The following is a 15,959-nucleotide window of genomic DNA, read 5'->3' as shown; positions in this document are numbered from 1 at the left end:
AGTATGATACTGCACTTGCAATCACAAGCTCTTGCCACCTGTAAGCAAAGTGTGCTGATGCTCAGGCAGCTTGTCCTGCAGGCTTCAATGAATAAGTGAATGGCCTAGGAAAGCCATTAGGCAACAGGGAAGCAACCAGGAAAGCTGAGAATTATAGGGCAGTTGGACTGTCATCAATAATGGGCAAAGAGATGTGAGCACAGGAATCCATTAACTGGATTTCTATCTTTCAGTACCGATGAGCATGCATGCCTTCATGCAGAGCAGTTCAGATCAGGCTATCAACTTGGTTCATGCTGGCAAGCTGATAGATATTTGATTTTTGTACAGCGTGACTTCATATCTCATGGTATTTTAGATGTAGAGGTTAGCACTTTGCAATGTAATAAAGCACTGTCTAAATGGGGAAGAAATTGACTTGCAGATCTCTAGCAGTCAGCGAGGAATAATCAGTAAACATCCACCAAAAAAGGCCAGATATGAACTAAAGGTGAGATGAGTTCATCACACAATTTTTGCACTTCCAGATGCACCTCGCTTCAGACACAAGAGTATCTAAATGAACAGCTGCCTATTGTCAGGTTCAGAGTGTTTTACTTGGGTTCTCTCAGTTAGTACAGAGGATCTGCAAAGTATCTGAGCTGCCTTCTGACTGACTCAAAGAATAGCAACAGGCACAAGATGACACATGTATATTACACAATTTAATAGGTAGTGAAAATTGAACAATATAGAACCAAGCATTTTTTTCATTTTCTTGTGATTCCGAGGCAGCCAAGTATTTAACATTATAATACGGACAGAAGCAGCTCTGGGCAGGAAAATTATCTTTTATTCCATGGGTTAACAGTTCACAGATTTTGTTTAGCCTTTTTTTTTAGTACCATTTTATGGAGTTAAATAGCACGAAGATTAATGCATCCCATTGTATGAGTCTCTATCACACACCCTCCTCTCTCTTGACTTGTAGCCAAACTCTACCACAGCAGAAAGGTCAAAGCATACACTAACATCTCAGGCCAACTATAGTAATTAAAATAACTACCACAACAGCTGGAGAACAAACGTGGAAAGACACCTACAGCCATTAGAGAGGGCCAGTCAATAATCTAAACTGCTGCTATTCATCTTCAGAAGAAAACAAAACCAAGCATCACTCAGTTTGTCAGAGGAAAAACCTGTAGCTGACACAAGTTAAATGGTACCCTGAGTAGACTGAGTAAACTTGGTTGGCATCATTGTAGATAATGAAATTTGAAAAAAAAATCTAATAACTGGCTAACCACTGAATAAGCCCTGTGTTTGGGTATCCGCAGCATGTGAAATATTTCAGAAGATAAAAGCTAACTAGTACCTTTCAGTGAGAAACCAGTGTCTCCCGCACAGTGCTGACTGACCTGATGAAGAAGGCCCTAAACACGAGCACAGACTTGTCAGCAACTATCAGTCAAAAATTGCTACAGCAATGGTCATTTTGTGAGCTTTGCCAACACTTGGGTTTGTCTGCCTATGAAGAACTGGAAACATTTGAGTAGTAAGAATCGACAACAGCTCCGCAATAAGAACCTTATTTACTGTCTGTGTACTCTATCGGTACCTCAGCTCATCGGGGATCTTTGAAATAATTACTTCCCAAAGCTGACAACACTTTATATTAAAGAAAGCTTGCACAGGATTCATGTACACCATGTGAAGTATTAGGCACGCAGCCTTTCACAGAGCAAATGTTTAAATTGCGTGTTTGAAGTTCAAGTTCGCACTAGGATTTCCCTTGGTGAGCGTCACCGCCTTGACCTCTGTGAGCCAGAGGTGGATTGCAGCCCAGATGTTCTTCATCCACGAATCTTAACTCCTTGTACACATTGCTGAACAGCACAGGCCCTGGCCCCAAGCCTGCACCATTCCAGTAATTTTTAGACACTTTCCCTCTCTTGCTTCAGTTACAGACTTGAATTAAGTTGGAGGAAACCCCTCCAAAAATGGGTTACTCTGAGAAGCGCACTTTAAAACATAAAAAATAAGCCCAGTCCAACTGCAGGTCAAATACATCCCACATCTTGTAGGTATTAAAAAAAGAACACTAAGAAACGTTTAGTAATAAAACCCGACTTTTCGTCTAGTAACAATAACTGATGGCTAGGCTGTAAAAAGTAAATCATAGCTCATCACGTTTCAAAGGAAGTTTCAGGGCATCTGCAGATGAACCCATGGTTCAATACCGAATGGAGGTGAACTCCAATGTTATCAGAGATTCTAAAAGAAGATTCTGTGATATCTGTACGGCAATGGGGCATTAGATTAAGTCTATGCAAAGTCAGTCCAACACTACTGCAAAGCAACCTTAATTCTTTGTAAGAAAGCAAATCCATGGCTGACTGCTATAAAATCACCTCTCTGACTTCTGGCTCCAGCTCAAATCTTTCTTCTCATTTTTCTTTACCCTTCTGAAGCTTAATTTTATCTTAAAAGTCTCTATGTTACATTAAGCTCTTCCCTAACCTATATAATTTCTCAATGCTGTCTTATAGTATTCCATATTACTTGCAGCACTCTAACCTGTGCTTTAGGTTTGTAATATAATGATAGAAAGGCTGATCTGATATGAAAACTTTCTTGGCAGTTCTCAACCCGTGTCAACACCTGCCAAAAGCACATGGTCAGCTTGGTCCTTTATTCACAGATTAAAATGCATTTATGCCAATATAACCCATATTCTACACAGCTACAGTGGCACAGATAATTGTGAAGCTTATACAGCATAAGAGGATATTTACACATATACAAGACTAATATTCAGCATGAAAAACTGTATTTCATCCACTTATTATGGGTATGTTTTCCACAACAAACCACTGCTTTAGCTTAGTGGAAATAGTAAAATAAATTACCATAATCTTCAATTTTGCATCTGGTCCAAGTTTTAAATAGAGGAAAAAAAACCCTGTAAGTTGAAGACCAAGACAAAGGATTTTTTCAATCAAATAAGAAAATTAATTTACATGTTTCCAAATAAACTTTTTAACTTCTCAAAGCTAGTGAGAATATTAAATGTTGGGTAACCAGAAGACAACTAAGGAGTTTTCGGAAGACAGAGATGGGACTTCTTTGGGTTGTTTAATTTGGGGTGGATTTTTTCTGTTTGTGGTGAGGTGGGGGGGTAAAACTGTGATATCTCAGTCCAGGCTACACAACCTCCTCTTTCACTGATGGAAAAAAAAAAAAGCCTGCAGGAATTATTGAAGCAAGACCTGTGTCTAATAGTCAATTATTCAAACAACTGATCTTGCTATTTCTGGTAGCATATTATCTCTTATATTCCTTTTGAACTTTCCTAAATCTAAATCCTGAAGTGATTTAGCACTGAGTATATTACACAAGGAGAATTTAAAGAACTATATATCATTCAGGTTTTCAGTCCTCCAAAAAAGTGCTTAAGTATTCCTAAGCTAGGAAGAGATATGTCGGATGCTTTCACATAAAATGATATTGCCGTTTGCTATGTATTGCATGTTTAACTTCCCTGTGACTCCTTCACGTTGCTATTTTTCTGCAGTAGATGCTTCCTTTGATGTTAAGCTGTTAACACCCAGTTGTTAAGTGTTCCTGAATACCAACCAAGTGATTCAACAGCGTTTTTATCTCAGCTGTACAAATGATATAATTTCTTAGGAATATGGCAAAGTTTAAGACTCAGAGTTCCGACTCATATCAGCATAACAGAAGCGAAACCGTACCCTGTCCCAGGAAGTTTGCAGCAACACTCATAACAAAAACAGTAAGACAAGTAAAGGTCAAAAGGGCTTTCCCATTCACCATTATTAGTGGTGTCTTATCAGCTCTGAGCAGCCCCAAGACCCATAGCCCTATTCGGTAACACTTAAACAGACGAGTCCTTATTTCTTACAACCTGGGTTTCTACGTTCAAGGTAAAACCCACCTTCCTCAGGACTGTACTAAGTAATATGAACAGAAAGGAACTTCTACCATGAAAGGAAAACAACCACAGAAGAGCCTTAGCACTAAAAACAACATTTTACTGGTTTTGTTGAGTTGTAACCATGAACTGATTCCTCAAAGGTTATCAGAAATTGAGAGCTGAAGCCACAGTTAATGCTCTGATAGGTAAAAGTGTAAGATGAATCTAGATTTAAGCTGATTAGGCTACAGCTACAAAGTCTCCCAGACAGCATCTCTGCTGCTCAGAAGCAATGGATTTGTTTATCCCAGACTTCAAAGAATACAGACTAGCTTCCAAAAAGGCTGAAAAGCCCTTCTTATGGAAACCTGCATCAGTATGTTTTGCCATGAGCTTCTCACAAACTCAATGTCTGAGCAGGTTATATATATCTACCTAAGCAGTTTGCTTTAACTCCTTCCCCCCTAAGTTCCCTAGTACTGCCTTACTAAGCCAGTCTCAGTAAAGACAGCCTCTCCATAGTCCTAACTCATGCACAAGCCAGGAGGCAACAGTGGGCAAGAGTGACTCCATGACAGAGCCTTGGGACAAGCAGTGATTTCTGCTGAGAAGGATCAGAGGAGCTCTGGTCTTGCCAGAGTCGCTGTCATACAGTCATACAGGACTCCTGACAGCACCTCCAGCTTGCCCACAAGTGCCTTCAGCTCCACCTACATGGAAAGATTTGTAATAACTGCTTCAGCTAAAATTAAAAAGGGGGGGAGGGGAATGGAAGTGGGAAGCTTTTCAGAACAGCTAAACATTAATGTTCCATTAACAGAAGTTTGAGATTATTCTAATACAAAGAAAAACACAGGTGATTAGATGCCAAAAAATATTATAAGAATACTCACAACAATCATGTCAATCACTAGGTGTCCAGAAAGGAAGAATCTAACTATGTTATTTTTAACCTGTGACCAAATGTTTATTGGGTAGCATTTAAGATGGAAGCGTGCACCAAAGTTACACAATACAGGGTGTCAACCATAACAGACACCGTATGGGAATGTCTGGGCCCATCCCCTAGGGACCATTGTCTGTACTCAACAGCTGTGTCCAACAGTCAGGAAAAAAACAAAGAAACAGGAGCTGTACAACAAGGTCTTAATTCTTGCACGATAGCAAGTCAACAGCTGCACGGTATTTCTGCTCAATCTTTTCCGAAACCAATCCCACAATGAGCTAAAAAGAGGCAAACTGTGTCGGGGGAAGTTCAGATTGGACATTAGGAGAAGGTTCTTCACCAGGAGGGTGGTCGGTCTCTGAACAGGCTCCCCAGGGCCGTGGTCACAGCACCAAGCCTGTCAGACTTCAAGGAGCATCTGGATGACGCTCTCAGTCATACGGTTTAGTTTTAGGTAGCCCTGAGGAAAGTAGGGAGTTGGACTTAAGGATCCTGATGGAATCTATATATATTCTATATTCTGAACAACAAAACTGCAATTCTGTTGTCAAGCAGTAAGCTGAACATTAACCAGATCTGAAGGACTATATGTTAATCATCCAAGTCCCTACAGAGTTAAAAACCAAAACAAAAACACCTCCACCAAACCTAGAAATGCCCTTTAATAAGCACATAAGAGTCCTTCTGTAAGTCTGGAAATGAAATAAGAAACATTTGACATGAACCTAATAGGACAGACGCATAAAATGTAATATGAAAATCCAGTCACCTGTCTCAACAAGAACAGCTTTTCAGGACAAATGTCCTTCTGACGAGAAAAGTTTACATATTTTGCTGGTCTGTTTAAAAGCGACTTTTTAAAAAGTCAAAACAACCTTTAAATTTATGTCTCTGATTTGAAGGCTCATTGGACAACCAGAATTAAACAGTTCACGTTGTCCTGAACAATTATTTACAGGTAGAGAAAAATAGCAGCTTTACCTTCATAAACAAATCAGCATGGCTGAAGTCTCAAGCAGAACACAGTTTACTAAATGAACCATTAAAACAGATTCAAAACTCACTTATTTTTAAACTTACTCTATTTAACTGCTGCAGTAGGATTACTGCATGTAAAGGAAGGATATTTCGGAAGAGTTCTACACTGAATTCTGCTTGATTACAGTAGAGAAAACCCTGTCACTGATCATTTGCAGATTACTACCATCTTCATTCAAGGTTTTAAGTAATTTTATGTCCCGTGTGGGAGGAAAGATACCACATTACATTGCATCAGCACAGGCAGATTATTTGCATTCATTGCTAATACGTACTATTAGACTTCAAAAGACTCAGGATTGCACGAACTTTTTTAGCCTCTCAATCTATTCCGATGCTATGGGAGCCAGCCACCTCAAACAAGCCTCAAGATAAAATATGACAAATAAATAGGAGACAGCTCAGTTTGGCCTAAAAAAACTGCCACCTATTCCTCCTTCTTGCCTTACCAACATAAATACAAAATAAATGCATGCTGGTAGAGCAACAACAACATGGTCTCAATTTCTACCAACATATTTTATACTGAGTGTCAAAAACACAAGAAGTACTTAATCTCCACATATTGAGAACCATTTCAACAAACCCACTTCCACATGAACAACAAATCAATTCAAGAAGCTCTGCAAATAGAATTTATAGGCAAGCCTACAGCAATATATTTAGAGCAACACTACCAAAGGATATTGTTTTTTACTTGTGGCACAATTTGGAAGTAAAAGTGGTTTCAGCTGTCAGAAAGATATTAATTTTTCTTCATGTATTTACAGTACATAACTTCATTGTGATGGATTATTCTTTTACCCCGATGGTTCCCACATTACCCTACAGCTGGTATCTTGTAGTCTCTGCAGTAAAAGCTTTTCAAGTTGCTCAGAAGCATTTGTAACTTCACTACTTTCTACATTGGTTACATAGGTTTCCACAAACTAAAAATAACCATTCTGAAGCACACATAGATGTTAAAAATGTCCCACTTTTTATTTCCTCATTTAATCAAGGAATCACTTCGCACTGAGCAAAACAAAACAGCACCTTGCTTTATATTTCTTGCAGCACATTTGACTTGATATATATAAACTTCCCAGACAGTCAAAGGCATACAGAAGTCAGTAACACATGCAATATGCCCTTACTCAATGCAATACCTCTTCTGAACAAAATCCTTCACTTCTAATCTTTCGTAGGCACACAGGTATGGGGACAACTAGAAACGAACCTCCCTGCTTTTTTTAAGTTCAGCACATATTCAGGAATTTGCACTAAAATGCTTGAAATGGTTACCAAAGAGATTTTAAAGATTCTCCTCACAAGGAAGCAGAACATTTAAAGATGTGTCAGCCAGACAAATGCTACTCTTGTAAGAGCTATACAAGCCACAACAAAGAGTTCTCAAAATTAATAAGAAAATACCAGGTATGCATTTGCTTCCACTTTGCAAACATAAAGGTGTTTTCATATTTATTAAATATGTTTTCATATTTATTAAAATTAGCACAAAATGCAAAAACTGTTAATCCACAAACACTGCAGTACCAGTGCTGGAACAGGGACTCTACAACACGTTAATCTGTTTGCTCAAAATGTCTCATCATCATCACAGGGGAACAATTCTAAGTTACACACAAAGATTTTTAAATCTTCAAGCATGCAGACAAGTTCAAGCTGCATATGAAAGATAAAGCTATCAAATAAGAATAATTATCAGAGATAAATGCAAAAGCAGGAGATAATTAGCAAGACTTTTTCTAAATGACTGATACTCTGGAAAAATAATCCCATACAAGTAAGTTAACGTAATGAAAAAGAAAACTTAATACAAGAAAAACAGGGCAAACATTAAAATGTTATACGTCCTGTAGTGTATGTGATAATGGACAGCTGAAACACCATAACCAAAAGAAATACCACCTGCATAAAACAGGCACACATGTCCTACACAACCATTTGCACCAGTCTGCACACCAAGGTCCAGCTGGTTTCATATTTCTGTCTTGGTACCACTCATGCAAGACCCAGACACTCTCTACCCCAAGGGATGTCATGTTCACGCGTTGCGTTCTCTTTTCAGCATATTCCCAGATTTGGGGGCTTGAGCCGAGACGTGAGTCAGGTCTAAAATGTGGCTCAACAGGCTCTCCGTTGATGTCTTCCCAGAACAAAGTTAGTGCTGGAAACAGCAAAATCAAGTTTGTGCAGCACTACCCCTCAGCTGAAGAGCACTGCTTGGTTCTAAAGGGAACGCTGAATTAAGACAAATTCTTTACTACAGTTGCAGACAAAGATCTACTTTCTAGAGTTACCAGGTTTCACTAAGCATGGCCATCCTGTTAAACTCTCTCAGAGAGAGATGGGGAGATGACGGGGTGAGAAGAGAAGCCAACCCAAGGAAGTGGACGGAGGAGCCCTCACTGTTAGGCTTATGAGCTTTTCGATTTTGTGTACAGGGCAAGCTATGCACTCAAAATTTAGTGATGAACATGTGTTATTTATTCACATAATAATCAGAATATCAGAATAATATCAGAATCATCCAAAGGATTAACCTAAAAAATTACTACCACATAATTACAATGTGGTTCAAAACTTGTGTTGGTAATAGCAGTGCCTTGGTACCTCAAATTGTGACATACGACATGCCAGTGGTTCTTTCTCCTGTAAAGTGAGGGACATGCATTTGCCAAGTGGGTATTTGGGAAGGAGTCTCATACACATTTTACCATCAGGAGCTGCAATTCTACAGAGCCAGGCAACAAAGGTTTTGAAATTATCACCCACAAAGAGCTGTACATAAAGTGAAACATTGTACTCACTGTGTCATTTCTCCTAGATGCATATTATTGACCACTATAAGCCTTCAAAACTTTCCTGTCAATCTAGGTTTGGCAGAGTAACAGAACAAAGTATTTCAATACTGCCTGTGAATGCTGGTTATTACCAACAGCTACACAATATAACTTCATAAAGTTATACTGGATTCCTTAAAAAAATTAGGCAAATTAACTGGCATGTGAAGATTAATAAAGCATCTGTAAATATTTGGGTCATAAAAGCTTAATGTTTCCTTACTGGTTAAGATGCTGCTTCTTTCCAGTTTATCCTTGGACCCAGCTGCATCAGCCTGTTCCCAGTTAAGAACCCTCTCCTGACACAAGTTTACTCAGCTCTACAGCTCAAATGGCAGCAGTAAACAGAAGGGCAGGATTCAAGCTTTACAGAGGGTATGTAGTAAAGTATAATCACAGAGGAACAGAGTTGTTTAGTTTACAACATTGTGGATGTCTTCCCCCATACGAGAGACTACTACTTCATTTACAACACTAAGCGTTTTAAAAGTGAGCTGCACATCTGCTACCTATTATCAATGTGATTTAGCTATGTCAAGACATATTTAGAGGTCCTAAATTCTCATGTCTCCTTGTCATAGTGTAGCTCAATGTCTTAACTTATGGGCTAGTAAACTGCTACTAGGTGGTAATAGCTCTTCACTGATGATCCTTCTACCATTATACAGGCATCCTACAGATAACTTTAAATGCCTACAAACTACAATACATCCTCAGTTTTATTATCACATATTACTTTTAGTGAAAATTGTGTCTTGAACACTCATATGATAATTATGAGCACATTAATGGCATCTTCCAAAGTACCTGGACACTCAAATTAGCATCTTAGCCACGTTCAAATTCCAAACCAGATTTCCTTGAATTTTCCTTTTTTCCTCTTTCTCCAGGCTCTGAAGCATCAGATTTGAAATTTCAGTGTTTGCACTATCACACTTCAAATTGTCTTTGTATCATAAAAGGTTGTATTAGTCTCAGTGGAAAAGGCAAAGAGAAAATACTTGATGTTGCACTACAGAAAAAAGCTAGTCTTTTCTCTCCTACTGTGAGAGTGGAAATTTAATCACTTTGTATTCCAAGTTAAATGCCCACGTTATCCATTGCTACTGAGCCTTCCGTCTGGTAAACTACAATTAATTTAAAATCATTGCATGAACTACTTGTGCTTTCAATAGATCAAAATACTTTGTACTCCTTAGCCTAACAAAATATAGAAAACAATGAAACATTCTACAAGCAAAGACACCTAAGGAAGTGTTTACCAGTTGGTAGTATCTTCTTGCAGTCTTAAGAGAGAACTCCCTTCCTCAGATTGCCAATGCAGCAGCTCGTCTTCAGGATCTGAACAAACAGAAGAAAACCATTAAACAAACAATACACAGTATTTAAATTACATAATCCAGTGCCAGGGGTAAATCAAAGTTAACCCTGCAGTGCCAAGGAACCTACATAATTCTTTAGGAATGCAAATAAAACACGCCGACTTCAAAACCACTTGAGGTTCTGTGGATGCGACACTACAGGCAAATGCAGAGGCATCGTTACAAACTCTTCTGTGACTCAGGAAGGCAATTAGCTATCCATGATCACAAGCATCAGAAATAGAGCACTGCATCTCACCACCACTGAGTTAAGTCACACATAGTTACAGCACAAGAAAATAGAGCATTACATCTCCGCATTACTGAGCCAAGTTACACAGAGCTGCAGCAGAAAAAGTAGGTTTTGGTTCAAGTTTTATTTACAGTGTCATATATATTGCGCACAGGAAAAAATGCTTCATGGCTTCAATCTGATTTATCAGTTAAAGACAAATTCGGCCAATGACAGTTTTTACCTTTCCAAATTTGCTCTAGGATTGCTTAAGATTTCCTGCTTCAAAACTAAGTCTCTAGTTTAGAAAATCAGTATTTGTACAGTCAGAACAGCATTTCTTATCGAAATGTGGCACTGAGATACACTGCAAACATCCCAAGGTTCTTCAAGTTCATTTGGAGGTTTATGCAAACACTCTACCTTTTTTAGTATAGTAACCGAATGATGAACTGGCCAAAACTGGCAGCTTTCTGTTGTGGCAAAAGCTTCATAAGCCTCTTCCACTTGGGATTTTATAGGCTGCTTCCTTTTCAGGGATTTCTTCTATTTTACATACTTGAGTATTTATCATCAAACCGTCTCCAGTAAAAGGACCATTGCTCCTACTTCAGGTATTGTTCCTAATACCAGAATCCACCCTGTCAATACATCACATCTCAACGTTTCTTTTTAAGAGTGATCTTCCCATTTTGTACTACAATTCTGTTTCTACCTATACAGCAAAGTCAACCACATTCTGCAATGCATCTGTTTTTAGCATAAAAATCCTCGTCATGTCATTGCAGGTCCAGCTGAAGAGGCAAAAAATATTCAGCATTAATTTGTATTTATCAGCTGTCGGCAGCTTCACTTACATCAAATAATCCTGATTAACAAGCATTTAACAAAAAATATGTTGCTTTGCAGTGAAATTGGTATTACCGATTTGTCCTAGCTTGGGAAGGGAGGGAAAGAAGAGCTATGCACTATCAGGGCCTGAGAATGATCTTAGTCACAGTAAAAACTATCATCAAAAGATAACACCCATTCCCCACCCCCCCCCCACAAAAGAAAACCTTGTGACCTGAACAGTGCAGCTAGAAGAGAAGGAGGCAAGGACTCTGAGTTACTATGCAAAATTTAATTGACAAAAACCACAAGGGATCCTATTTGCAGCTACACCAAAGCAAATAGTCACAGAGAGCTCAAAAGTAAAAACAAAAAGAGAGTAACGTGAGTCAAGGACAACTTTTGCCTATTCGTGCCAAGGCAGCATCTAAGATAAGCAGGTGTCTGTCAAGTTTTTTCTGTTTGCCCCACACCCCTACCCCCCCTCCAGAGAAAATGGAATCTAAAAAACATCAAGACACCTTATCCACTTTGTTAAAGCATGGGACACTTTCAGACACTTTCATTCATGGTCCTCTTGCCAAGCAACTGTATAAGGTTAACAATTCAGTCAAAGACTTCTGAATGGAAACCGTACGGTCTTACACTCACACGATGCTCGGTAAGTTGCTGAGCAGAGCGGCACCGTCACTGTCCACAGCCTGGCAAAGGGATTTGAAAGCTCTCCTGGCTGAGTGACCATTTATGCAATTGCAACATCTCCAGTTTCCTCCAACACGCTCAAAGATACTTCCTCCAGCCCTGCTACACTGCAGTATGAAAAACTTCCTATTCAGTTCCAGAGAATGGATTTTTTTCAAGGACAATTGATCATTTCATTGAACAGAAAACTTGTGTTACACTTCTCACATATCATGCTGCCAAATCTGAATGTTTAAACTTCCTCATCGCTACATACTTATTGTGATCAATGATGCAGAGTCTGGTTGGAGGCCTGTAGTTAGTGGAATCCCCTAGAGGTCAGTGTCAGGTCCAGTCCTGTTCAACCTGTTCATCAATGACGTGGATGAAGAGACTGAGTGCACCCTCTGCAAGTTTGTTGATGATAGCAAACCAGGAGGAAGGGCTGACACACCAGAGGCTGTGCTGACATCCAGCGAGACCTGGACAGGCTAGAGGGCTGGGCAGAGAAGAACCTGCTAAAGTTTAACCAGGGCAAGTGTAGGGTCCTGCACCTGGGGAGAAATAACCCCAGGCACCAGTACAGGGTAGGGGCAGACCTGCTGGAAAGCAGCACTGCAGAGAAGGATCTGGGAGTTTGGTTGACAGCATGTTGACCACAAGTCAACAATATACCCTGTGGCCCAGAAGGCCAATGGTACCTGAGGTGCATTAGGAAGAATGTGACAAGCAGGTTGAGGGAGGCTGTTCCTTCCCCTCTACTCTCCTCTGGTGGGGCTGCATCTGGAGTACTGTGTCCAGTTCTGGGTTCCCCAGTTTAAGAAGGACAAGGAATTACTGGAGGGAATCCAGCAGAGAGCTACAAAGATGTTTAGGGCTCTGGAGCATCTTTCTTATGAGGAGAGACTGAGAGAGCTGGGTCTGTTCAGCCTGGAGAAGAGAAGCTGAGAGGGGATCTCATCAGTGCTTACAAATATCTCAAGGGTGGATGTCAAGACGATGGGACCAGACTCTTTTCAGTGGTGCCCAATGACAGGATGAGGGGCAACAGGCACAGACTGAAGCACAGGAGGCTCCATCTGAACATGGGGAGAAACTTCTTTACTCTGAAGGTGCCAGAGCCTGGAACAGGCTGCCCAGAGAGGCTGTGGAGTCTCCTTCTCTGGAGACATTCAAACCCACCTGGACACATTCCTGTGTGATCTGCTCTGGTGAACCTGCTTTAGCAGGTGGGTTGGACCAGATGATCTCCAGAGGTCCCTTCCAACCACAACTATTCTGTGATTTTGTCTTCCCAAGAGCAGTATCTAAGCCTGCATGAGACTCACCTGTCCTTCCAGTCCCACACAGCTCTGTATTCCTCCCTCCTCCTGACTGCTCAGCTTCCCCCATGCTGTCACTCCTCCCCAGTAATAGCCCATACCCACAGACCAGCCTCCAAGCGAGCATGGGAAGCAAGTGCCAGCAGGCACAGCTGCACAGCAGTTCTGCCTGGGAAAAAGTCAACCTGGCAGAACAGCAATACACACCATGGACTGGAGAGATCATGGAAACATCCATATGCAGAGGAACTATGTAACCTGCCAGTGCTGGGCACAGAATGAAGTCTGCTGGAGCAGGAGGAGCAGGAGAGCAGCTGCTGTACAGGGGTGCCGGCCAGGAGCAGCCAGGCAGCGTGGGACATCGGAAGGACCATGTGCTGACATGGCACAGAACAGAAACTGCAGACACACAGTCCCTTTGGAAGATCTCCTAAGTTTTCAAGGAAACAATTCCTTATACATCATCTAGATTAATCTGGATCAGTTGAAAAAAGCTGTCAAGACAGCTTCTTTATTTTTTTTAAATAACAGATCCCCAAACCATAATCTACAGCATAAATAACACAGCTGAGAAAAGCTAAGTTGCCAACATAGTTTTCAGCCAGTATTTGCTCAAAAATTAATTTTCTTTATTTCAGCAGACCTTTGTGGAGCAAAGTAACTCTTCCTTTGAGAGGCTAACGAGAGTAGCAGGTGAAAACAGAGTAAGCTCATCCTCAGAAGGTATCCTTGCTTGCCCTCCACACATTGTGTTGGCATAGCTTTGCAGGATGAGTTCAAAAGAAGAAGGCAGACAATAAACTTACTTGTTACTGGTAAATCAGGGAAACTTCACTTCTTCATTTAAGCAACTATCTCTTACTTCATTAGTTTTGTCACTTAAGGAGAAGGTGGAATTAAACTCTGAAGTACAGCACCTGATTAAATCTTGTTCTCTACACAAAATTCATGCTCAAGAAAACTCTTAAACATACAGACGCAAAAACTCTTCTGCGACTCACACAATGTTTGTTTTCCTCTGGCATACGTGTTTCAACAGGCAGAATCACAGTCACCATTCCCAAGCCTGCAAGTTTTGCACTCATTGGAGCTACAAGGAAGAACATTTCTGAGAAGTTTATTAGTACCTGCAGTTCTCAGGAGAGAATGGTAAAGCCAGTAAACACAGGGGTCAGCATGTTTTACTGAAAGATTCAGAGTACTCCATGCAATACAGTTTGCTGAAACACTGGCAAAACAGCTACTTACTGCCAGAAATAGCAGTTTTGAGGTAGGGGCTTAAAATTACCTTAAATAATTTTTGAGCTTTTGCCACCATTAAAGGAAGGCTGCCACTCACAGCCCAGGTGAGTCCTGTGTTGGATCTGGCTGTAAGCCTTCACAAGCAGGTAACGGGGATGACTCAGGGCTGAGATGCAGAGGGAAACAGAGATCAAAGCAGCATTTCCCTAAATTTTGCACAAACCCTCGACGGCCAACCCAATAACCTGTGCTGCAGGCAGACACTCACCTCCCAAGGACACTACCAAGGTGACCATCTGGGGTGGCCCAAGATGCCTTTTCATTTCCTCTGTGATTGGTAACTTACACAGCATCTTCAAAAGCCCGGAGAAACAGATTTCACAACTTAATATGCAGTTTGTTTCAAATGAAAAGCTTTTTCTAAAGTACATTTAGGAATAACTCCACCTGGCATTAGCTTGTGTACCCAACACTGCTGTACTGATACGAGCTGCATGTAAAATCATGTTTCACACATCATCTTTGCCTGTGCTTGACTTTGCCGGGCCCCAAACATAGAGAGCGCAGAGAGACAGCAACAGGGATTTGAGGTGATGTAACCTCCCCAACACAGATCGCAACGAACAGTGACAACAGCCCATCAACAGGTTAAGACATATCTGAAAAGCAGAGTAGACCAAAAAAATATACCACACACATAAATACCCATAAAGATAACTAAGTGTCAGAAGGCTTATGGTAGCTTATAAAGAACTCTGTTGCGAGACATAAGACAGCACACAAACTGAGCAGTCAAAGTAATCCCTGCAGAGCTGCTGACGGGCTACTGTTCAGAGTAAGGCAGCTATAAAAGAGGCAGAAAGCAATACATCCAGTGTCCTACAAAAATAGGAAAACCTATACATACTAATATTCACAAAGATCCCTGACAAAAGTTGTTTGAATATTTTCTCTCTCACGAAAATAGACTACTTTTTTTTTGCATCACCAACATATATTGCCAAAACTTTAATTTTCAGCAGAAAGAGGAGATTCTCCTGTGATTTGAGGAATTGGTGGTCAGATATCTATTAAAAAATCCCCAGTAGTTTACTTCTACGCAGTTGAAAGTTCTCACACCTTTACTTTCAAGACAGCAATGAAACTGAGTGTTTAAGATCAAAATAACAATACTAAAACTCAATAGTTTGAGCTTCAACTATACATCATACAGTTAATAACAACAATGCTATGACACATTACAAAGTTACAACTATTTACTTCCAGAATATTGCCCAGCTCTCCTTCCAGGTAACACCACAGCCCCCAAGGGATACCCTTTTCAACATCAAACTAGTACTTTTCTTCATTCAACAGTTGCAGGACTTTAATATGACCTTCCTTATATGTTTGAGCTGGAAAGCATCAAAACGTATTCATGTACTAGAAGTTAATTTTGTGTGTAAATCAAGATTGTAGAGCTAATTAAGAGTTGGAAAGACAGATGAAAAAGACTTACATATAACCTTCCCTTGTCCCCCCAGCAAACCTTTGGTACAGGTTTA

General features: G+C 40.3%; 1 protein-coding gene across 1 annotated transcript in view; it reads right to left on the bottom strand.

Annotated features, from left to right (window-relative positions):
* Positions 1-15,959, bottom strand: part of CYRIB (CYFIP related Rac1 interactor B) — a 78,249-nt gene that overhangs the window by 32,303 nt on the left and 29,987 nt on the right. Inside the window, 2 exon segments of the mRNA XM_082044546.1 lie at positions 10,009-10,049; positions 10,052-10,087. Coding sequence (XP_081900672.1) covers positions 10,009-10,049; positions 10,052-10,087 — 77 coding nt within the window.

Source organism: Streptopelia decaocto (assembly GCF_964273445.1).
Source record: "Streptopelia decaocto genome assembly, chromosome: 2".
NCBI lineage: Eukaryota > Metazoa > Chordata > Aves > Columbiformes > Columbidae > Streptopelia > Streptopelia decaocto.
This window is presented reverse-complemented; position numbering and strand designations above follow the sequence as displayed.